The sequence below is a fragment of the Aotus nancymaae genome, unplaced genomic scaffold (assembly GCF_030222135.1).
Source record: "Aotus nancymaae isolate 86718 unplaced genomic scaffold, 86718_ANA_hifiasm-v0.15.2.pri h1tg000057l, whole genome shotgun sequence".
Lineage (NCBI taxonomy): Eukaryota > Metazoa > Chordata > Mammalia > Primates > Aotidae > Aotus > Aotus nancymaae.
This window is the reverse complement of record NW_026988471.1, coordinates 48,162,514-48,186,667: the sequence shown is the minus strand read 5'-3', so window position 1 is coordinate 48,186,667 and position 24,154 is coordinate 48,162,514. Positions and strand designations below refer to the sequence as shown.

Here is a 24,154-nt window from a genome sequence, read left to right as displayed (position 1 = left end):
AGAATTTGAAATAGTTTAACTTGCTCAAAGCAGCATGCAGTGACTTTGGGGTGGGGGAGGTGGGCAGGTGAGTGGGTAGGAAGTGGGAAAAGAGCAAACCACCCAGTCTTTATTATTGTATCTCCTTCTGTTTGGAGAAGATAAATGCTAGAAAAAAAAGTCTTTGAAAGTCCATCTTGAATCACTGAATGGATCATGTGATAACAATATGGGCAAAAAAAAAAAAAAAAAAAAAATATATATATATATATATATATATATATATATATATATATATATCAAAAGACTTCAGGGAAAAGCATATATCCAAAGTTCAAATTCCAAGAGAAGTCAGATACACACATGTATGTGCACACATTTATACATATATATTCCATCCCTCTTTATTTAAACAAAACAAAATTAGCAAAATTAAAACAAACATGTAGATTCCCAGCAGCAAAGATGATTCCCTTCCATCTCCCTCAAATCCCACAAACTGCTGGTTTGGAGAAGGGGAGGGAAAGCAACAGTATTTCCATTATCTGTTAGGCTCAATTAAGGCAACAGCTGTGTTCCAAAATAAACAAAGGGAGAGGATATTTTGCATTAGAATACATTAGGGGAACCACACTGGGGAAGCACAGATGGCTCTAATCAGGGACATTGGAAAATTACCATTCTCTTCATTTTTCTAGTGTCTGTGTGACTTTCAGGTCTCAAGAACCATATCCCTACTCCCCATAGCCAATTAGGAATAGAAGTTTGTATCACTGGCTGTGATGATTGTGGCTTTTTAGAGCTAATCTTGTAGGGATGGGTGCCTGTTTCTTTTTTGGCAATTTATAGCATACATGCTTGTTATGTATTGGAGAGAGGGGAAAAAATTGGAGCCAGTTTCTAAAAAGATAGTTGGCAACATAGGTGTCTATGAATAAAGCACTTCTAGGCATTTAAAATGGAAATGAAAATGACACTATATGATATGTTAAGGCCCAAAGCTAACTGGCAAATTGAGATCCAGAAAGCTCTGGTTCAACAAGTAACTCATTTTATAAATTCTGTCCTCAGTTTCCATGTTATTCAAATGTCTCTAATTAAAATTGCCCACTCTTCAGTATCTCTCATTCCTTCATCAACTTTCTGATGATAGGATAAGATTCTCTAAGCTCCCCAGAATAGAGCTGAGTACATTCCAAGGAAGAGAAATGAATACAGATAGATATAGAAGTAACAATGAAAAGTATGCCCATCTGGGTGCTAACACTTTGCCTTTCAGTCCTCCTACTTGGTTGAGTTGGTAGGAGTTCTTGAGGTTCTAGTTACTGTGTGCATCTGTAGGGAGCCATTGGACACCTACCAAACTGTATCCATTTAGAAGACCCACTGCCTTCAGGGTGAAGCCCAACCTTGCATTTTTACATAACAGTCCACCATGCACATTGGCGTTGAGTGCACTGGAAATCCCCATTCAAATAAAAGCTGTGCTTTCTTTGTTAAAGTGGCTGTTTGATGAAGTCCTCCAGCTGCACAATTAGATATGCCATGTATAATGCTTAAGGAAAATGTGATTATAATTATTTTCAGTATTAAGAAAATAGCAAGATCATGAATATCCCAGACAGAAACAACTTGTTTCTAAAGTGTAGTATACAGAGAAATAAGACACATTAATTTAAAAACTCAATTTGAATTGACCAAAGGCAAATTTAGATAAATTTTGAGAAATCAATTTTTAAAAATTTACTATGTGTTGGTTTTAGTAATTTAAGTATTTAGCAAAGAAATTTTATAAGATTATTTTTGGAATAATCTTACAATTTTATAATTATTATTTTTGGAATGCTAATCCTTTCATAGTAAGCAGTGGGTCTGCTATTTCACATATAGCAAAAATATCCCCAAAATCCAGTCTCACCCTTGAACATCCCAGGGTGCCTGGTTTTAACTGAACATGCACCTTCCTTGAGGATCCTACTTCTCATACAGCCCTCTCAGTTGTGACTTTAGGCTTCAGAGGTGGAGGTGTCTTCCTTACTCTCTTCCATTTCTTTGAGCCTCTAATGAAAATTTCTGCTGCTTTGATTTCTAGGCCGTACAGCAATACCACTCTGTCCCTTCCTCACTGCTGTCTTTAGCACATGCTTGATTGTGCTCCCTTATGAGTTATAGACTTTGGCACTTGGTCCACAGCCCTTCTCTCCACTCCAAGTCCTGCTGTAAATCTGAGCACTTTATCATCCACATGAATTCCCTGTCCAACACCCTGACCACTGATTTCCTTGACCCTCTCCTCCTGCAGTGACCTACACTGCCATTCCATCTTCAGTGCACACGCCCTGCTCTACCTTTGCGCTTGCTAGACCCTTGAAGTATACCACTTTCTAAATAATTTCCATTATTTAGAAATAATGGAAATCCTTTTTCCCACTACACTATTATCATTCTTAACCTATTTGCTTTTAAACATGATTAAATGTATCCCATATAAAGAACAAGTAAACAAAAACCCCTTTTGACATGCCATTTCCCTCCTGATTCGTCTAATACCCTGTCTCTCTCTTTTCCCTCAGAGTCAAATTTCATAAGATGTTACATGTACTCATTATCCATATTCCACTCAAATGTGCTTTCTTTTCTTTTCTTCATTGCTTCACAAAATGATTCCATGTCACTGAATCCAGGGGATGTGTCTCAATGTTGATCTTAATCGATATAGCTCAACTTCCCTCTTCTTACAACACTCATAGAACACTAATTGAATGAGATATCTCACGGCTTCTGAGGTATCTCATTGTCCTGTTTCTTCTCCTTCTCACTGCTCACCCTCTTTTCTAACATCTCCTCCTCTCCTAAGCATTACATTTTTCAGGCCCTTAGTCCTGTCCAAGACCTTTACTCAGTATCCTCCCCCTACAAGAATATATTTATGCCTTTAGCTTTAATTACCACCAATGCAAAATACTCACCAATCTTTATCTCCAGGCCAGACTACCTTCTACAGTTTGGACCAATATATTCACCTGCGTACTTGATATCTACACTTTAATGTCTTAATAATAACTTATTCTTAAAATGTCCAAAACCAAATCAATAATCTTTCTGTACCAACTTCTCCCACTTTGCACCCTAACTAACTAACTAAATAGTAGAAACTGGACCTCTTCTAGAGTTTGGGCAGCCTCCCGAGATGATTCTTACAATTTCCTTCTTTGTTCTGCATCTGTTTTCAAGTCCTGCCTAGGTTACCTATTGATTATGTTTCAAATACATCATTTTATGTACTAACCACCACCTTCACATTAATAAAACCTATCAGTTTCTCTTACCTGGACAACTCAATTGCAATAGGGTCCTAACTGATTGACTTTTACAAACTCTTTCTTCCTTTCAATCAGTTACCCAAGTGATCTTTTCCAAAGATAAATCTTTTCATGCTTTCCAAATGTTTGAAATACTTAATGATTCCCAATTATACCGAATGTAGATATCTAATCCCTTCCCTTTCAGTCTCCAGTTAAATCATACTTCTTTAGTTCTTTTCCAGATGTGTGCCATGCCCTGAAACCTTCCGTGGCTGCCTTGACATCTCCTTGATCCCTGCAACACATTATGAAGAGGGATTCAGACAGTTCTAAGTTGAATTTGGCCTAGGTTGATAAGTAAACAGTGAGAGAAATCTGGCACCTGACCTTTTCCATAAAATCTGAAAATGTTGCTTGTAGAATTCTCCAGCAGAAAAAGCCCCTGTCTCTTTCAAGTGCCATCACCCTTATTCACCAAGAACAATCATTTGTAATTTCTAGTTTTAACAGACTGCTTTGTTCCCTGCCTGGAAAATACGGTCCTTCTACTCATTCACTAGAGAGCTGAGAACAGTCAGCAAAAACATAATGAAGAGATCTTTTTGCCTTCAGAAAAGGGACAGCAAATATTAAATAGCATTTAGGGCTCACCATTTCAATAAGCTCATTAGAGGTCCCTAGTCTAACTTCTATAGAATTATGAGGCTATAATAGAAACATTTACCAAAAGTGCTAAACCATTTTTCACAATGATTTGGTGTCCCCAATACTAAAGAGAATCGTTTTGGAACACATTTTCCCAGATCACCTTAATTCAACCTGAACTAAATTCATTTATGAGAGCTGCCGAGCTATACATCTCAGCTTATCTCTGCCTTGAATTTGCCTACGATAGATATTGTTCAAACTGCATGGATCATTGAGCAGAGAAGAACACTTCTGCCCTTCCTTGTCCTTCTCGATAATCAGAAGGAACTTGCAACTTGTTATGTGTTTCCGTAACGAGGAGTTCAGAAATGGCCTTTGCATATAGCCTAGAAAAAGGCAATATAAAGTGGCCTTCTCAGTCCTTTGTGCTTGTTGTTATATCTGTTGAGAGCTGTGGCATATGTGACCAACAGGACATAATCAAACTCGGAGAAATTGTGAGGTGTAACTACTCTCTGGACCTAAGACACACTTGCTGAATTTAGCCCCCAAACCAGAACAGTGGAACATATGCTCTCAGTCTATACCCTGCTGCCTTCAACCTGCATAGAAAATCCAGCTTTAGGCACTTGAGCTCAAAAGAGCTTTGCATATCCTTTATAAAGTGAACTGCCTCTCAGGTCTCTGTCCTAGGATCTTTTCTCATTCTACACTGTCTTTCATTGCTTCCATCATCTGCTATTTTGTAATGATTGCCAAACATCGTTCTTGGTCAGTTCTTACTCCTAGGCTACAGACCAAATTATCCATCTACCTAATGACAAAAGCACTTGGATGCCGCAGAAGCACTTTCAACCTAGTCTGTCCAAATTTAAACTGATTATTTTCTCTAAACCTGCTCCTTCTTGTAGATTTCCTGTATCTGTAGAAGGCACCAACTATCTAGTAACTACCTAAGCCAGAACCTTGGGTGTATTAGTCAGCTATTGCAAAAATGATCTGTATAACAACTATTTCCAAACTCATTGGTTTATACGAGCATTTAATCTCATGCCTGTGGGTCTAAAGGCTGATTTTCACTTGGCTAATCTTGTGTGAACTTGGCTAGGCAGCTCTGCTTCATGTTAGAGATCCACTAGTATGGCTCAAGTTATGAGTTGGAACCAGGTCTGCTCCACAGGTACATCTTCTGGGGACTACCCTGAGCGTTTCCTTCAGATACCGGGTTATTGAAGTGCAAGAGCCACACAAAACTGCACCAGGACATTTACGGCTTTTGCTAATATTCCAGTGGCCAAAATGAGCCTCAGCACCAAATCCAACATTAATGGGGATGAGAGTAAACATTTCTCTACAAATAATTCAATCTGTCATACTGGGATATCACTATTAAGTATTTCTTCCTCCTTATTATTACACTATCACCAACTCTACTACTACCACCATTCCCAATGAATTACTAAGCCCTGTTGATTTCAATTTTGAAGACTGTTTAATTCTATGGTATAGTTCACCACCATCCCTTGTCTCGATTTCTCTAGTAGCTTCCAGCTGGCCTTCCTTGTTCAGGCCTGCCACCAATCCTTTCTCCACATTGAAGCTAAAGTGACCATTCTAAAAATCTTTTCTTTTTTCATCTAGCAAGTATACATATTTTACCTCATACCATGTTCCTGGGAGTGTTCTATATCCAGGAGACATAATGAAAAAAGTCCTTGAGCTCATGGAGGTTACATTTTTCACCTCCTTTTTAACTGGAGGTGGAGTGGAGGAACAGGTAAATAAACAAATAAATAAATATGCCTGTAATCCCAGCACTTTGGGAGGCGGAGGCGAGTGGATCACAAGGTCAAGAGATCGAGACCATCCTGATCAACATGGTGAAACCCCGTCTCTACTAAAAATACAAAAATTAGCTGGGCATGGTGGCACGTGCCTGTAATTCCAGCTACTCAGGAGGCTGAGGCAGGAGAATTGCCTGAACCCAGGAGGCGGAGGTTGGAGTGAGCCGAGATCGCGCCATTGCACTCCAGCCTGGGTAAAAAGAGCGAAACTCAAGAAAAAAACTAAAAAAAAAAAAAAAATTACGAATTTTATCAAAAGGTGGCAAATACAATTGAGAGGGGAAGTCAGTAGGAGAAGTACAGGTAGAAAAGGTTAGGGAGGAAGTTTGGTCTTAAAATCAGAGGAAGATAGAAGGTCTAACTGAGAAGCTGGTATTTCAGCAAAGTCCTGAAGGAAATGGGTTGGGGAAGGGGCAAGACTGATAGAACACAACTGCAGGGGTAATAACACGAGAATGTAGCTGGCTACAGCACGGTGCTGGGTAGCAGGGGAGGGAATTGTAGAAGATGAGATCAGAGAGCCTTTGGAACCATGAAAGATGCAAAATCTAATCTGGCCTCCTAGATCAATACTCATAAAAATAATGGTAAAATTCAAATCTCTTTGTTTGAGTTACCAGGTCTTCACTGGCCTTATCTTTATTAACCTTTTAATCAAATTTCTTATCTTTACATTCTATGCTTAAGTCATTTGGAGAACTCTCAGTTCTCTGAATCTGTATTGCTCTATTTCAACTCAGAAACACTGAATGTGCCATTCCTGAAACATCAATCTTCCACTTCCCCTTCTTCCATAGCTTTGCCTAATTTTTTCTTTTGCTTCTGTTCTTACAGTAGATATCATTTCCTCTGAGAAAGGATTCCAGACCTTCAAAGGCAGTGTTAGGTTTTCCTCCAGTGTGGTTCCAGGGCATCCTGCACTTGTCACCTCTCTTATCCCTCATCATACTGTGCAACAGTCACCTGCTTATGGTCCCTTCTTCTCACTAGACCTTGTCTTTATTACCCACCCTTGTATGTGCTCCATCTTAAACAGTGCACAGCACAGAGTGTGTGCTCAGTATGCACCTATACATAGTAAATGAACAGAAATATGATTATAATGAGACTGTTGCAATCAAATTTGCAATAGGAGAATTATAAAGATTATCACAGTGACATTATTAATGAAGAGACACAGAGATCTGGCTTTCAAATAATTCAAGGCTGGGATTTAGCAGCAATGTACTATCCGTAAGGTGTATATTTCCTATTGCCCTCTTCCTGTTTGGTGACTGATTGTCTTTTACAGGGCCAGTCTAGTATCTGTTGAAAAATTCCCAATGCATTGGCAGAATAGGTTTAACAATTATGCCTGTCATTGGTATTAGCTTTATAAAAAATCAGTTCTTCAAAATCTTCAACACTTAAAACAATTGCTCACTAATAGTGGGATTTCAAGCACTGATTTTTAAAAACTGAGATATATTAGAAGAAAGCAAGGCCTTCTTGGAAGATTTCAAATTTCACCAGATAAGTGGTCACCTGCTCCACATATAGATAGAAAAAATCAGTTCCTGAAATTATTTGTGTTTTATATTTTACATAACATTCACATATTCTACCTCCTTTGAATTTGCAGTGGGAATAGCAGACCAATTTCATAGATGTGAAAATCAAAAAGATAATGGACCAAAAAAAAAAAAAGACAAACCATAAAATAAAGCCAAGACTCAAAGTGGACTCCAGAGTCTATGCTTTGTCAAGTAAGAGAGAGAGGAGGAGAAAATTTAATAATGCTGACCATCCAGGCTACCATTTTACTCAACGGTTCAATGGGAAGATGTCCTAAATAAACTGAGCTGGGAGATATGAATCTGACCTGCAATTTTATAATTTGGTCTTAGTCTCTGTATACACCTCTCTTAGTGTGAGCATTTAGTGTGCTAAGTGTGTTCCAGCACTTAAAAGTGGCAATTTTTCCTATACTGTAACTTCTAAGCACAAGCTGGCCACTTTGGGAAGTACTGAATAATGAGCATAGACTCTGGAGCCTGAATGCCTCAATTTAAGTCCTGACTCCAAATCATACTCATGTGTGACCTTGGGCTTAACCTCTCTGTCTCAACTTCATTATCTATAAAATAAGGATACAAGTACATTTATCTCCTAGGGTTGTTACGAGGATTAAATGAGTTCATACCTTCAAAGTACCTAACACAGTCCCCGGTGCACAGTAAATATTTACATAAAAGATCAAGTATTACTGTCTCCTGCTCAACTGAACAAATAGCTTCCTGTTCCAACATTGGAGAAGAAACTCTCCATGTTGGAAATATTGAAAGAAGATATGTTGTTTTCCAATGCAGCACATAACTCATTGCATGCTATAATTTATAATCGTGAGGCTGCCACTGCTAAAACTTAGGGAATGCATATGATTTTTTTACATTATACTTAGGTGAAGAAACATGCTTTTAAAAAAATCACTTGTTGTGGGTTTTTCTTTGTATGAAAAATCTTAGAACTGGAGGTTAAATCAGAACTTGATCTTTGAATTTGAAGTTAGAGCTAATTCTATAAATATACCAGCATCTGAATCGTAAAAGACTTTGTTTTAAATTGTATATGAAGGATTAAGAGATCTTTAAAACCAATACAACTTGATAAATGTGTTAGGGCCCGGAGCAAGGTAAAAATAACTCCATTAGAAAGAGTAGAAAGTTCTTAAATGCCAAAGACCAATACAGAATTAAAAGTCTTAATTCTAAGAACTCAAGAGTTAATTTAGGCTTCCTTTTCCCAGGAACAGAAGGTTCTTAATAAAGTTGCCTAGACAACAGCGGCTCAGTCCCAGGGCAGCCACCTCTTTGATTTCTCACCATCCTGCTTCAGCTCACATCAACCTCATAAACAACTTGAAGGCCATTCAGGGCCCTTAGAAATGGCTGCTGGTTGCTGATAGCAGACCCATGTGGCTGCTAACAGAAAGATCAACATACCTAATTGAGCCTATCGAGGTGTGGAGCAGGATGTAGGTCACAATGTAACAGCTGCTGATTATGAGGAACCTCAGTTGTAGTGTCAGCCACAGAACCAGTTCCTCCCACTTAAAAAAGTGAGGAACCAGAAAACTGAGGAACCAGAATGCTTAGAGTTCATAAAATAATCTCTAAACCATGTTAGGTTAAAACAAAATGACCATCTCACAAAAATAAGTTTAGTTTACAAAATCTTCATTTAAGTCTGGGTGTAGAGGCTCATGCCTGAAATCCCAGCACTTTGGGAGGCCAAGACAGGAGGTTGGCTTGAGCCTAGGAGTTCAAGACCAGCCTGGGCAACATAGCAAGGCTCTGTCTCTACAAAGAAATTTTATTATAAAAGTAGATGGGCATGGTGGTGCACACCTGTAGTCCCAGCTACCCAGGAGGTCAAGGTGGGAAGATTGCTTGAGCCCAGGAATTTGAGGTTGCAGTGAACTGATTATGCCACTGCACTCTAGCCTAGGCGACAGAGCAGGACCCCATCTCCAAAAAAAAAAAAAAGTTATTTAAAAACTGAAGACTCTTCTTGCTCAGTTTCCTAAATTAGCTGGGGGGACTGGAACACTTCACAATGTTTACATTTTTAAATTTGAAGAATTTATTTTAAACTTACTTAGTAATGGCAATTCTACTTACTGACCCACTTTTCAGCTCTTTGTGACCAGTATAGTTGCAAATTAGGGAAAATATCTTTATATTCTATATCCAATACAAGAGGACTCTAATTACTAAAAAGCATTTAGGTCCTAATTATTTTCACTGTTTTCATAAAATAAGCATTATGATTGCACACTCCTTCTACTGTGTGAATTTATGTAAGAGGTATAACTTGCTTAAAATACACATATATATGTATAATTTTCTTAGAAACATGGATATTTGCAACCATTGTTTTCAAAGAGATTATTACTGTGTATTCTCCCTGTTTTACAATATGTTTTCATGGAGACTATGTTATACCAGAGGCTTCTGATTATCAAAGCGATAACCAGTTTTAAATCCCGGTATGTACTAGATTTGTGAACTAATTAAAAAAAAAACCACAAACTATGAATAAAATGGAGTTTGCAAACTAAATATCAAAAAAAAAAAAAAAAAAAAAAAAAAGGCAGGAAGGAACGCCTCTATGGGCAAAAGGACATAAGGCCTTCTGGAGTAACTTTCACTTTTTTCTCTAAATCTGTTTAAATTTTTCTCTTTTTTTTGGTCAAATCAGCATAAATATGTTTTATAATCATGAACCAACTAATGTTTTCCTCTATACAGAAATAACTGATAAAAACCGTAAGTTATTTTTAAACTGAAAAATTTGAATCCTACCTGTCTCCTTCATGGCATCTTATCACAATGATATTCAATTGTTGGCTTATTCCTTTAATGTTTCTCTTCCCTTCTAGACCGCAAGTCTCATGGAGGTGGAGATGACATTTATGTCTTACAGCAGTATAACCTCTATGTCTGGCTTGGTGTCTGAAACAGAAGTGATGCTCACAAAACAATGATTAAATAAATGTGCTGCCATTTAAAAATTATGACTAGTTTAAAACTATAGCTTTTTATGCCAAATACTATACTGCATTTTGAAGAAAACCCCTCTCTTAATTACGTAAGGAATCATTGTGACAAGCCTCTTTCTTAGGTTCATCATATAAAAGGCAGTCATGGAAAAGAAGCAAACTAAAATAATACAAATTATAATATTTCGGACTCAGACTGAAAGTATTGTTTACAAAAGGTCAGTGTGTATATTTTTCAGTGGATCTAAACCCATGCAGATTATGTTGGAATAAAGATAGGTAGATAGGCCAGTAGATAAGCTATAACAAAAAAATAGTTAATACATATATATGACTTAAAAATCCAACATAGTCTGACATGTCCACTACTTAAGTAATATTAGACAATATATACTATAAGGCTGGGTGCAGTGGCTCACACCAGTAATCCCAGCACTTTGGAAGGCCAAGGTGGGTGAATCACTTAAGGCCAGCTTGGCCAACATGATGAAACCCCCCTTTACCAAAAAACACAAAAATTAGCCTGCCATGGTGGTATGCACCTGTAGTCCCAGCTACTCAGGAGGCTGAGGTGGGAGAATCACTTGAACCCAGGAGATTGAAGTGGCAGTGAGCTGAGATGATGCCACTGCACTCCAGCCTGGGCAACTGAGACCCTGTCTCAAAAAAAAAAAGATAACATATACTAGAATAATATATTAATATATAACATTATATAATATGCAATAAATATATTAATATAACACATGGATAAATTTAATGTGTGATACTATATTAATATATTTAATATATAACATATATTAATCTATGGTTGCATTACAAATTACCTCCAAATTTAGCAGCTTAGAACAATTTATTATCTTATGGTTTCTGTTGGTCAAGAAACTGAGGGCACTTTGGCTAGGTGGTTCTAGCTCAAGGCCCCTCATGAAGCTGTAGTCAAGCTGTTCTGGGCTACATTCATTTCAAGCTGCTAGATTAGGGCTGAAGTATTTACTTTCAAATATGTATCACCCCCATTGCAACCAAAATACAGTATAGTTCTGTCATTCCACAAAGTTTCCTCATGTCCTTTAGAAATCAATTTCCTCTGCTTTCCCAGCTGCTGACAACCACTGACATGTCATCTATCCTGTTCCTGTAGTTTTGCCTTTTCTGGAAAGTTATATAAATGAAATTATACAGCATCATACAGGCATTCATGTCAGGCTACTTTCACTTAGCACGATATTTTTGAGATTCATCTATGTTGTTACCTATATGTAGCATGTTCCTTTTTACTGTTTATTATTGTTAAGTACTCTCTCTGTAGATATGTATCTAATCTTTTTAATCATTCACCAGTTGATGGACGTTTGGAGTATTTTCACCTTGGGACAATTATGACTAAAGCTGCTACAGACATTCATGTTCAGATTTTGTATGGATAGTTTCAACTCTCTTGGGTAAAATCCTATGAGTATGATGGCTATGACAACATATGCTGAGTGTAGATTTATAATAATTTTATAGGAGACTGCCTGTTATCCAGAGTGGTGATACCATTTTACATTCCCACTAGTGATGTATTAGAAATCCAGTGTTCTGCAATCTTGTAAGCACCTGATTTTATCAGCTGATGTTTCTGCTATTGTTTGAATCTTAGCTATTGCAGTGGATAAGAGATGGTAGCCATGTTGTTTCTATGTACATTTCTTTAGTTACCAAAATTTTTATATGTTTTTTTCTTGTATTTATCTGCCATCCTTCTTTATTCTTTGCTGAAGTATGTTTTGCCCCTTTTTAAAATTGGGTTATTTGTTTTGATCTGAAGCAGAGAGAGAGAGTTACAGTAAGAGGAGACTGAAAGGCTTATCCTGGCTTTCCTTATTTAGAGTAAAGATTCAGAAAATTTGCTGATGAACCTGGCCAAACACAGTGTGAACTGGCTAGCTGGTATTCTGCATAGGCATGGGGTAAGTCTGAGTAGCTCAATCTATGGAAACCTAAAGTCTGTGAAGTCAGACCACACTCTAGTGAGTGACACTGACGGGGCTTCCCCTGAAATGAGTGTTAATCATAAAACGGGAGATTAATTACGGGGCCAGAAATCAGGCTGTCTTTAAATATTGAAGGAAAATATCCTCTCTGGGCAATGTGGGTCAATTTCCACTGGACTCTGAAATACTGGAACTGATTAGAAGTAGGGAGTGAACTGGCCCAAACCCAATAATGGCACACCAGAAGTGTAGAACAGAACCTTTTGAGGTTTAGACCTGTGAACTTTTTGAGATAATTTTTTTTTTCTTTGTTGTAGCTCTGTCATATCTAAGACTTAAATCACATTATCTTTCAACATATTTCACTGGTTGCAATTGTATATGGAGAGTTAGGGAGAGCATGAAGTATGTCTTGGGAAGATCAGAGCGGATCACAGTCATCTCCACAGCCAGAGTGAGGAGGCCAGTCATTGCCTGGCAGAGGCCTGCTTTGCCCACCCCATTTCCTTCTCAGGACAACAGCTGGCAATCAGAATAGAGATTTGGTTGTAAAACAAGGTTTCCAGATCATTTTTAAGATTTTATTTATATTATTTTTAAATTTCAACTCTTTGTTTTTTAGATTCAGGGATACATGTGGTTTGTCATATGGGTGATACATTGTGTGATGCTGAGGTTTGGGGTACAGTTGAACCTGTCAGGTAGTGAGCATAGTACCCAACAGGTAGTTTTCAATTCCTTGCCCCGCTGCCTCCACCCTCAATGTCTACTATTCTTATCTTTATGTCCATGTGTACCCAATGTTTGGGTCCTACAAAAGTGGGAACATGAGGTATTTGGTTTTCTGTTTCTGCGTTAATTTGCTCAGGATAATGCTCTCCAGCTGCATCCATGTTGCTGCAAGGACATGATCTCATTCCTTTTTGTGGCTGAATAGTAGTATTCCATGATGTATACGTATCCCATTTTCTTTATCTAATTCACTGTGGATGGGCACCTAGGTAGATTCAATGACTTTGCTATTGTGAATGGTGCTGCAATAAACATACAAGTACAAGTATCTTTTTAATAAAACAATTTATTTTTCTTTAGGTATATACCCAGTAATGGGATTGCTGGATTGAATGGTAGTTCTATTTTTAGTTCTTTGAGAAATGTCCGAATGCTTTCCATGGTGGCTGAACTAATTTACATTTCCACAAATGGTATATAAGCATTCCCTTTTGCCACATCCTCACCAGCATCTGTCACTTTTTGACTTTTTAATAATAACCATTCTGACTAGTATGAGATGGTATGTCATTATGGTTTTAATTTGCATTTCTCTGCTGATTAGTGATGTTGAGCATTTTGTCATGTTTGTTGTTGTATGTATCTCTTCTTTCGAGAAGTATCTGTTCATGTCCTTTGCCCACTTTTTAATGGGGTTGTTTGGTTTTTGCTCATTAATTTAAGTTCCTTATGGATTCTGGTTATTAGACCTTTCATTGGATGCATAGTTTGTGAATATTTTCTCCCATTCCGTAGGGTGTCTCTGTACTCTGTTGATAGTTTATTTTGCTGTGCAGAAGCTCTTTAATGAGGTCCTACTGGTCAATTTTTTGTTATAATTACTTTTGATAACTTGGTCATAAATTCTTTGCAAAAGGTGATGTGTGGAAGGGTATTTCATAGGTTTTCTTCTAGAACTTTTACAGTTTAACATCTTTTATTTAAGTCTTTAATCTATCTTGATTTAATCTTTTATATGGTGATAGCTGGGCTTCAATTTAAGTTTTTACTATGTGGATAGCCAGTTATTTCAGCATTATTTTAATGATTAGACCTTTCCCTGTTGCTATTTTTGTTGAATTTGTAAAAAATCAGTTAGCTGTAGGTGTGCGGCTTTATTTCAAGGTTTTCTGTTCTGTTACATTTGGTCTGTGTTTGTTTTTGTACCAGTACTATACTGTTTTGGTTACTGTAGGTTTCCAGATCTTAAATAAACAGTACCTTAAGAAATCACAGAAAAGCTCTTTAGAGAACTGATTTTCAGCAATTAAGCTGGTAGAACCGCATGCCTTAATAATATCTATCTGAAAATGAAGTACAAAATTGGCTCATTTTCATAAGCTGGTCAAGGTCTTATGACATAAGAATTACAACTTAAAAACACCCTACTTTTGGTAACATGTTGGAACTAAACACATTTTTATTCATATTCTTCTAAAACCAAGAAGAAAAGTACAAAAAGAGGCATAAATCCACAAGAAAAATGAGAAAATGTTTAATGGGAAAGATTTTTTTAATAAAATATATGAGAAGTCAAATTTTGTTTAATGAAAATCAAATAGAAGAGCTACTAAAACGGAGAAGGCTGAACCTTACATCACTGTAGATGAGGATGCCCATAAATTTGTGCTACAGAATCCCAGAAATCAAAAGTAGTTAAAAGCCTATTGGGCAGGCTTAATCTTGTGGCCCCCTAGTCATCTTACACAAACAACTCTCTATAATCCAGGAAGGAGATCAGAGATATATTACGAAAAGAAATTGAACCAAAGGGGGACTTCAATCCACTGATACAGTTACATAGGAAGGCAAAAAAGATACCACATTGAAAACAAGGGAATTAAGTGAAAGCCTATGCAGAAAATGGAGAAAACTCCCAGGGACCTTGTGCCCTTCAGATCCAAGAGCACTGAGACCCAATATTATTCCTTAGGCAGGAAAGTACAGGATGTTTTTTTCTAGAGAAACTGAACCAGAGAATAAACCCTGCAGATTTTACATTTGTGGGCCTCTTTATCAGGATAGCCTGTTCTTCCTCATTGCCCCACAGAGGCACTCACTAGTTGATAATCCCTGCAAATACACACAATGGTTCCAACTGGATCTCTAGAGCCACACTCTAAAACAAGATCAAGCATCAGTGAATCACCAAAAGTTTAAAAAGCTTCCAACATGAGAGACTTTTTATAATACACAGAAAAAAATAAACTCAGAAGAAATAAAAATTAATGAGACTAATGTAGAATCTTCAGAGAAATAATAGGAAATGTTGCATTCTTGAAAGAAGAATGGTATGCTATTTTTAAATCAAAGAACAGAGATCAAGAGCTACTGGAAATCAAAATATACTAGCTGAATTTTTAAAAGTCAATAGAGATGTTGAGATATATAGTGGAGGAAATCTATCTGAAAGTTGAAAAGAAAGACTCAGAGATAGAAAATAAGAGAAAAAAAATGGCAAGAAAGCTGTTGTTCTAGAAGAACAACAGTAGAGAAAAAAATAGAGGAGAGGAAATTATCAAAATAAGAAAAAAGAAAAAATTAGCAGAATTGAAGGTCATGAATCTCTGGATTGAAAGAGACCACTGACCTCCAGTTAGTCTACTTCTTGGCTCTACAGTGAAAACTACCTACTGAGTTTTAATGAAGTAAACAGTGGAAACTAATGTAAAAATAAAAATAAAAAGCTGTCATAAAATGAACAGGGAGAAAGTAGAGGAATGGATCCTGATAAGTGTGCTAAATTTTCATCTTCACACCTGGCGTCTTTGTTAAGATGGCCCTAAACCATTACATCTAGGGTTAACTTAGGCCTACTAATAAAAACAGGAAGAATTCACAACAATGTCCAATTAGCCAATAATTTGTTTTTTGTAATTCTGAAAGATAAGTTCTTTTTCCTTTAATCTGTCATGTGTTAATAAGTGGTCCTATCATGCAGGACGAATATACAGCTCATACCACCCAATGATGTGTTGAAGTCAGCTTATGCTGGCTCAGAAATGCTGATTGCTAAATTTTCTGTTCTCTCTATCACATTGGTAGCTTGAAATCAACCATGTGGGAGTATTTACATTATAAATTTGCCAAGGCTACAAGTCAAAGTGAGGTTTTTTGGTTGTGGTTTGCTGCTTTTTCTTGAAAGTCAGTTTACCTACACTCCACTACAAACAATTCACCATGTAAGTCCAGAAACACACAAATGATCTATGTCCTGTTCAATGAGATGAGACCTTCAATGAATCACTGAATGTCACAGCAATGTCACACTTCTATTAAAGTTTCTAAACTTTGTCTCGATTTTTAAACTTACCTGGACTTGACAAGTAACAGTTTGCAGACTGATACTAATACCTAGACTACACAACAAGAAACACTGCTGTAGAAGAGCAGTCCCCAACCTTTCTGGCATCATGGGCTGGTTTTGTGGAAAACAGTTTTTCCATTGACAGGAGTAGGGGTGGGGATGGTTTCAGGATGATTCAGGCACATTACATTTATCATTAGATTCTCATAAGGAGTATACAACCTAGATCCCTCACATAAGCAATTCACAGTAGGGTTTGCACTCCTGTGAGAATCTAATGCTGCCACTGATCTGACAGGAGGTGGGGCTCAGCTTCACTGGATCACCCACTGCTCACATCCTGCTGTGCAGCCGAGTTCCTAACAGGCCACAGACTGGTACCTGATTGTGCCCCTGGGGTTGGGAACCCCAACTATGGAACATATAAAATTTCTCCTTCATTGTTAACTCAATTTCAGCTCTCTTATTTCTCTTTGTTAGTTTCTATGTTAACAAATTTTTTAAAAACCTCAACATGTAGTCAAGGTCAATTTGCCTAACAAGTTTTGCTCTTAAACTGTTTCATAGTATTAAGAAAATTAAATGAGATAAAAGGCTGAAATTGTTAAGGAAGTCCCTACCACATGGTAAGTGTTCAATAAATAGCAGGCATAAATACCATTACTAGATTATGAACTTTTGGATGCAAAGATTGTAATTTTTGTTTGGTTTTGATTTTGTTTTATATGTATTATCTTTAACATTAGCATGTCACTTGGCCTTTAGTATGTATTCAACAAATACTTACTAGAAATTAACGATGCACAGTAAGTGATTGTAATGCTTCCTAAACGTAGTGCAGACACTGTTTCTCCATTGGGACTGATGTGTGAGAGGTGTCAGAGCACAGGGAGTTTGTAGAACTCATTCTGCACAAATCCATTCTCACCCTTTCCTTTGGTCCAAACAAGTTGTCCATTTTCTGAATGTAGCCTCACAATTTAAAGTGAACACTATGAGGTTGGTATTAAACTCAAAATATTAATTGGTAATTCCCTTATTTGGTCCTTAGGTTTTACTAAGGAGGGTAAGATATGTAGGTGCTCAGTGAGAAGTGACTTGGGTCCCAGTTATCTCCCCTGCCAGATGAGAGGACTAAAGATTAGCCTTGCATGTCTTAAGTGCTATCATTTTGTGTTGTTAACAAATTGTGCAGAAGGACTGTCTTGCCCAAAAATAAAAATTAGCTGTGTTCTGTAGAACGGATCAAGTTTTATGGTTAGAGAAAATAGATTCGATTTGTTGCTTTCTAAGAGTTACCAGGAAAGGCTTCTCGGAGGTTTATTAGACAAGTCTGGTTCAATCTTTGTGGATACGTGAGCTTCTGGTGCTGCTTTCTCCTTTACCTCCTATGCCTACCATACATTTTCATCAGGGAACAAGGTCCCATCTACCATAAGATTCAAGCAAGAAACAGGACATATTTGCAAGAAATATTTGGAGCCAAATACTCCAATGGCAACTGAGGCACCATGTAATAATATCTCTATTTCTCTGTAAAGGTTTTGTCATATCTAATCAATGCAGACTCCTAGTAGACTATAGTGGGAGGCATACTATTCATTACATTCAGGAGAGCCAAAAGTTAGGCTTACAATGCATTTTAAAGCCATGGTTCTTAATATCTTTAATGAAAATCATGGGTTCTTTACACAGGGGGCACTTAGGCACAAACTGTGCATAAAATTGAAAGAGGTTTGTAATCCTTGAAGCTAAGGAAAGAAAGACTAATCCAGGTTAAGAACCTCATATTTGGTTGAGATAGGAGATCCTGGAACAGTGTCTACATAAGTGCTCCTTGTTAGAGGGAGGAGTTCAACTAAACTAAGGCAGGAGTAATTTCTGGCATGCACAATAGGATGGGGTCGAATGAAGCTGATGCATGGTGCCCTGTAGAACTAGGAGAGCTGGCCTTAGAGACAGCGTGGTAGTGTGAAAGATTACCCATCAGGAGGGAGTTAGAAACTTGGAATGTAGTTTTGCCTCTGCCCCCAAATGCCTGGGTGATATCATATCAGTGCTTTAGTTATCTCAAACAAACAAGGATAGAAACAAATGAGATATCCTGTTAGCACTAAAATTCAGTCATTTAGAGGTACAAGATATATATATATAGGAAAGGCTCATCCACTGGAGATAATTTTTCTGCCAAGGAGATGAACTTTTGCAAAAGTTTGCCTGAGGCCTAAAATTTATATTCCACACCATTGTGCCACTGGGTTATAATGAGTCCTCAGGTGTTTTTCCTTTTTTCCCTAGAGGAACATCACTTCTACCTCTTTCAGAGATATTATCTCAATTTGGGGAGGAGGGGAAGAGCAGTAACCTCATAAGGTAGATCTAGAATTCAAACTGCCTTGGATGATACTTGAGAACAAAAAGCAATATAAATTTCTGAGTTTAAGAAGTCAATATTACATCTACAGCCAGCATGTAGGCCTGCCTAGAGGGAACCAAAATGGTTTGTTTGAAATGTAGTATGCAAAAGGATCACTATCAATTTGTGCTTTGCTAACCTGGCTTTTGATGATTCAAGTTTCCAGATTTAGAATTGGATCTGTTTTTCTGTCTTCTAATTTTTAACTAGAAAATCTTCTAAAATTTGGCTATGAAAATTCAGTAAGCACCTGACCTTATAACCCATGCCATCATTCTTACCATTTTTACAATGACTTGCACCAGAACACCTGTGGACTTACTGATTAGGCTATGAGGCCTATGAGGCTAATCAGTAAGTTCATAGGTGTTCTTGAGGACACTGCTCTTGAGGAAGGTATCCACTCTTGGTCCAATCAGTGGCAGCTCCTGAGCAAAGTTTCCTTTCTTGCAGGGGTCATGGGTAGAATTTTTCTAGCCAGAAACACTGGAGAGGGACCATTGTCATGCCTGTGTATGCTAAAGTTCTGTGAGGGGTATCGGCTAGGGGAAGACAGGGCATCTGATACTGCTGTGTCCCTTGACATCACATACATACATAGCAAACTGGCTCTGTGAATGAATGAGGCAGCCTGTTTATGTAAGTAGGTTAATGGATGACCTCACACCCTTTGCCTTTGCTACATTCTACTTTTTCCTCACCCTGGGGTGCTTTAAATCATTCTTGCACTTAAAGCACATTCACTACATCCGTAACATAAAAACACTTTTAATATATATGAGCTAATTAAGCATAATATATAAGAATTTATCTTAAGAAACCTTTTATTGATTTATCTGTTGCCATAGGGTGTCATTGTTGTTTGAAACTAATACACTTGCCTAGTCTTTGCCTGAAAGCTGTCTTTGATTCATTCTGTTCTGAGAAATAGACCTTCTCTTATAGTCTAATGAATATCATAAATCTAAAATGCTAATGATTGGATCTTTATCTTGAAAAACTCTATTTTGAGAAATCAGGCTAAAGCATATGATTCTGCTAGATAGTTTATCTTTCCAAATGTTTACAACTAACTTATTTCTCTCTTAGATGATATTATTCTCTTTTTAAAGTCTCCCTTTTTAAAAATGGTATTCCAACATTTTACATGATATTGCAGGCAAGTAAGTGTGCTCATATAAATGCCACATGGTCACTGTAGACTCCCATATCTTTCTCCCTGACACGTACTAGAAGTAGCTGGAGCCTTATTTGCTTCCATAGAGTCCTCCACAATTCTTTTTGGTCTCTGTGGACCCTTGAATTTGGGATCTCCCATGACTCATTTCATATTCCAGCCATTTCATAAGCTGTCTATGCAAACATATATTCTGCATCACATCTACCTCCATGCCAGACCCCTCCCGTAAAGAGGGGGCATTGAATACCATGACTGTCTTTAATACTGAGGACTTAATGGCCTCCTGAAGAGGTGGCTTATTGTGGTTCAGTGGTTTGCAAATTGCCATCTTGGCCTTTTAGTTCCTCAGCATTGCTCCAGAGTCTTGAAAAGGGGAAATTCCTGGTAAAAAGGACTCCTTTTCTCATCTAGCTCCATTTTATATGAGGGAACTAAAAATATATGTATATTATATATTTTATATATATACTTATATGTTATATATATTTATATGTATGTAAATATATCTAAATCATGATCATCCCGGGAATCATAAGCCTTTCATATCTTCTCAATGCTGATGAATCACCATTCATCAGCCTGCACAAGTCTGAACTAATGTTATTTCCAAACATTCACCAATTCGGCTCTTTTTACTTCTGAATAAATCTGAAATCCATTCTTTTCTACATCTATAGCACATCACTCTAATCCAAAGTGCCATAATCTCTTGAAGAGTATTGAATAGTCCCCTGATTCAACCACCTCTACTTCTCAGCAACCAGTATGTCTTTCCCAGCACCCCATAATGATATTATGGGGTCAGGGACCATGCTTATTTTTAAAAAATAGCTTTATGTTTTAGACCAGTGTAAGATTTACAAAAACATTGTAAAGATAGGACAAAGAGTTCCCATAAACCCTTCACCCAATTCCTAATACTATCAACGTCTTACATTACTATGGTACATTTGTTATAATTAATAAACCAATATTGGTACATGATGATTAAAGTCCACAGTTTATTCATATTTCCTTTGTTTTTACCAACACATTTCTAGCAGAAAAGGTAGTAAGCACCTCCTACAAAAAGCTCACACAAACCACTTTCAGACCTTTTAATGTCTCTTCACCTTCACACGTCAATTTCCCTCCCCATATCCACAACCTACTCTCAGGAATTATCCTACTGAAGTCTCAGTTCCTTTGTTTGTGAATGAAGGTTTAAAATGGTGTCTTCCAAGGGAGATCATCTTGCATGCAAACGGCTCAGCACAGCAACTGCTAAAATTTGTTAGCTGTTTGTATTGTTGTTAGTTGCTTCTTAGGGAATAAAGGCCTGAAAACAGATCTGAGAATGGAGATGAGGGGCAGAGGAGGTGCCGTGGTGAAGTAAGCCCTGCACGTGCACTGGCCTTTCTCTCTGCATAGCTCTCATAAAGGGTGCTTGGTTTAATTTGTGAAGACCGCTTGCAAGGACTGCCCACTGCCATTTGTTGCTCAGCTGCTGCAGTTCAGGTCTGACTCTGGCTCTTAATTTGAATAATGATTCCTCTATGCTTTTCTCTTTCATTCCACCTGGAAAGAGCTGGGAAACAGACACAGAAACAGCCCAGTCTCATGAGTATCTATTTTCCAACTCTCTCCAGCTTGGTTCTTTACTGACAGCTGCCTTCAGAACCAGAAGCAGGGCTCTTATTCTCCTCTTCAGGCAACACGGTCAACTGGAGTGTCAAGGCAGTAAATTCCAGATGCCACCCTCACAGAACTTCTTGCTTTTTCTTTCTCAGAATGTGGACTGGATTTGCATCTCAAATGCTCCAGTGACTACCCAGCCTGGCCTCTCAGCATTCTGCACTATGCCCATCCTGGTGGGAATGTCAGTCCAGGATTCATTAGCACACACAAACATCATTCTTCAGGTACTAAGGGCAGGCATGAAATTACATTCAAGACACAAAATAATGGGTTACTGAAAAAAAAAAAATTGATAGAAAAAAATCTCAAGGCAAGACCAAACATAAACAGTGGTTCTCAACTCTTTCTATGCTCTTACACACCTCAATGGCATGGTATTCCCTCAACTGATTTTGATAAATCTCTACCGACGTTCCTCCCCCATATTTCAGTTACTGTCATATGCTGTAAACCAAAGAGACCAAATTGGTATAGGGTGGCAGTTCAGCAGGCTTAAAAATTATGGATGTGGAGCACAAATGTGGATACATTCAGTAACTACTTTTGCTATAGTTATTTCTTACTCATTTGGACTATGTTAAACATCAGTGCAACATATTAGAATTCAGCTCATCTTACGTCTGCCACTAACTCTGAGACCTCAGGCAAATTATTTAGCCATGCTTGGCCTTGCTTTATAGGTTCTTTAAAATTTCAATGTTTTGAGCAGACTTTGAGAATGCCTTCTTGAGATGAACTTCACTATAGGCTGCTTATATCCAAATGCATAGCCAAACTCCCTGTCCCCTATCACCTGACCTTAAACATACTATTTTCAGAAACTTAGGTTTCTGACCCTACACTTAAAATTGTCTCCAATCGTAACTTCCCTACTGATTCCTCTTGTTGTATGTTCCTTTCATACCTAAAACACAATTTCGTCTCACACTGTGACTGTGGTTTCGAATACCAATGCAACAGCAGTGAACGCAAAATTTGAGCTCTTGTTCTGGCTGGGCATGATACTGAGTGCTTCCAGAGCACCATAACTATATTAATCCTCCTACCAACCCTGTGATATAAGTATGAATGTTATCCTCCTTTTTCAGGTGAGAAAAAAAACCCTACGCGCGCGCGCGCACACACACACACACACACACACACACACACACACACACACAGAAGCCAGCTTCAGGGACCTTGAATAAATTACCCAGCAAATAGCTGGCAGTGTAGTATTCTGAATACCCGACTCCAAAGTCCAAGCTTTTAACAATCTTGTCCCTTGAGATAGGTGGTCATTTATACCAAACACGTTAATAACTAAGAGGACAATGGAACCAAGGTTATAGAGATGATGCATGACAAGGTATAACTGTACGCTAACTGTATATTGTGTATGGGACATTGCAGTATTGCATACGATAAGGGAAGTTGCTGTTAGAGTTTCTGTTTTTCAAGGGAGAAAGATAAAATGTGAAAGTCTAAGAGATTTGCCAAAGGTGGCTCTGACTCCTACCCAGGTAGCTTCCTATTGCCAGGATGCCAACTTCAGAAATACATGGAGGGATTCAACTTAAAATGAGAAACAAGTTATAATTCAGAAGATATAAATCAGTGGGCCTGGAGACCTATATTTTTAAAAGGTCCCCAGGCAATTCAGATGCTTTCCCCAATATACAGATGACGAGCATCGTGCAAATTTAGATTTGCCTGATAGAGTAGTCAGCCCATTTATAATACTAGAATTCTAGAACAGTGCTGTTTACTCAACGTTTAAAAATACTACCAAAGCATATTTCTAATGGATTTCTCTCTTTCTCTCTGTTTCTGCAAACATAAACAACTTCTTAAACCCCTATGAAACCTGAGCCACAAAAACACTCTCTTGAAACAAGATCACAGCCCATTATTTACTCAGAGGCAATGGGGAGACAGAGGACTCCCTAGGCCCGACCCACCCTTGGACTCTTGGTGTCAATGTCATGTCTAGTTGATACTCAGACAAAGTGTTTTCTATTATCTGGGACAGATTGTAAAGATGACATCTATCCTTACACTGTCCCTATGCATTTTGTTTTATCACCCTTTGCTAACACACTTCAGCATTCCTGTCTTCAGAAAGTTCCTTCAAGTAGTCATTTTTCTCCTTGGTCAAAAACTCCCTACCCTAGAGGCATTTATATCCTACTTTCTCCCTCTCACCTTTTCCCTGTTTGTTTATTCAGTAAATTAATTCAAAAATGTATTTTGAGCACTTACTATGTGCTAAGCTGTTTTCAGAGCTGAGAAAATAAGCAAGACCCTATCACAGTATGGTTCTTATTTTTCTACACACACACAGACACACACACACACACACACACACACACACACTTGCTTTAGTCATGACTTTTCAGTAGAAAGCCCCACATAGATAAAGTCTTATTTTTTGAAACTTCCCTTAACTTCCCCCTTTCCTCTCTTCCTGAAATAATACATGCTGGGTCTTACCTCCTACTAGAAGATAAAATAATCAGATAGATTAAT

The 24,154-nt window shown here is 37.7% G+C and overlaps 1 protein-coding gene across 6 annotated transcripts in view; it reads right to left on the bottom strand.

Annotated features, from left to right (window-relative positions):
• Positions 1 to 24,154, bottom strand: part of LOC105726151 (uncharacterized) — a 532,480-nt gene that overhangs the window by 11,929 nt on the left and 496,397 nt on the right. For 3 of the 6 annotated variants that reach the window (XM_064364281.1, XM_012465467.2, XM_064364282.1), the window contains exon 4: positions 10,120 to 10,269. The exons of 2 other annotated variants lie outside the window; for them this stretch is intronic. In XM_064364281.1, the coding sequence (XP_064220351.1) occupies positions 10,120 to 10,269 (150 nt within the window). Of the gene's footprint in view, positions 1 to 10,119; positions 10,287 to 24,154 lie in introns of all 6 variants that reach the window. One more of the 6 variants, XM_064364284.1, reaches the window with a different exon arrangement.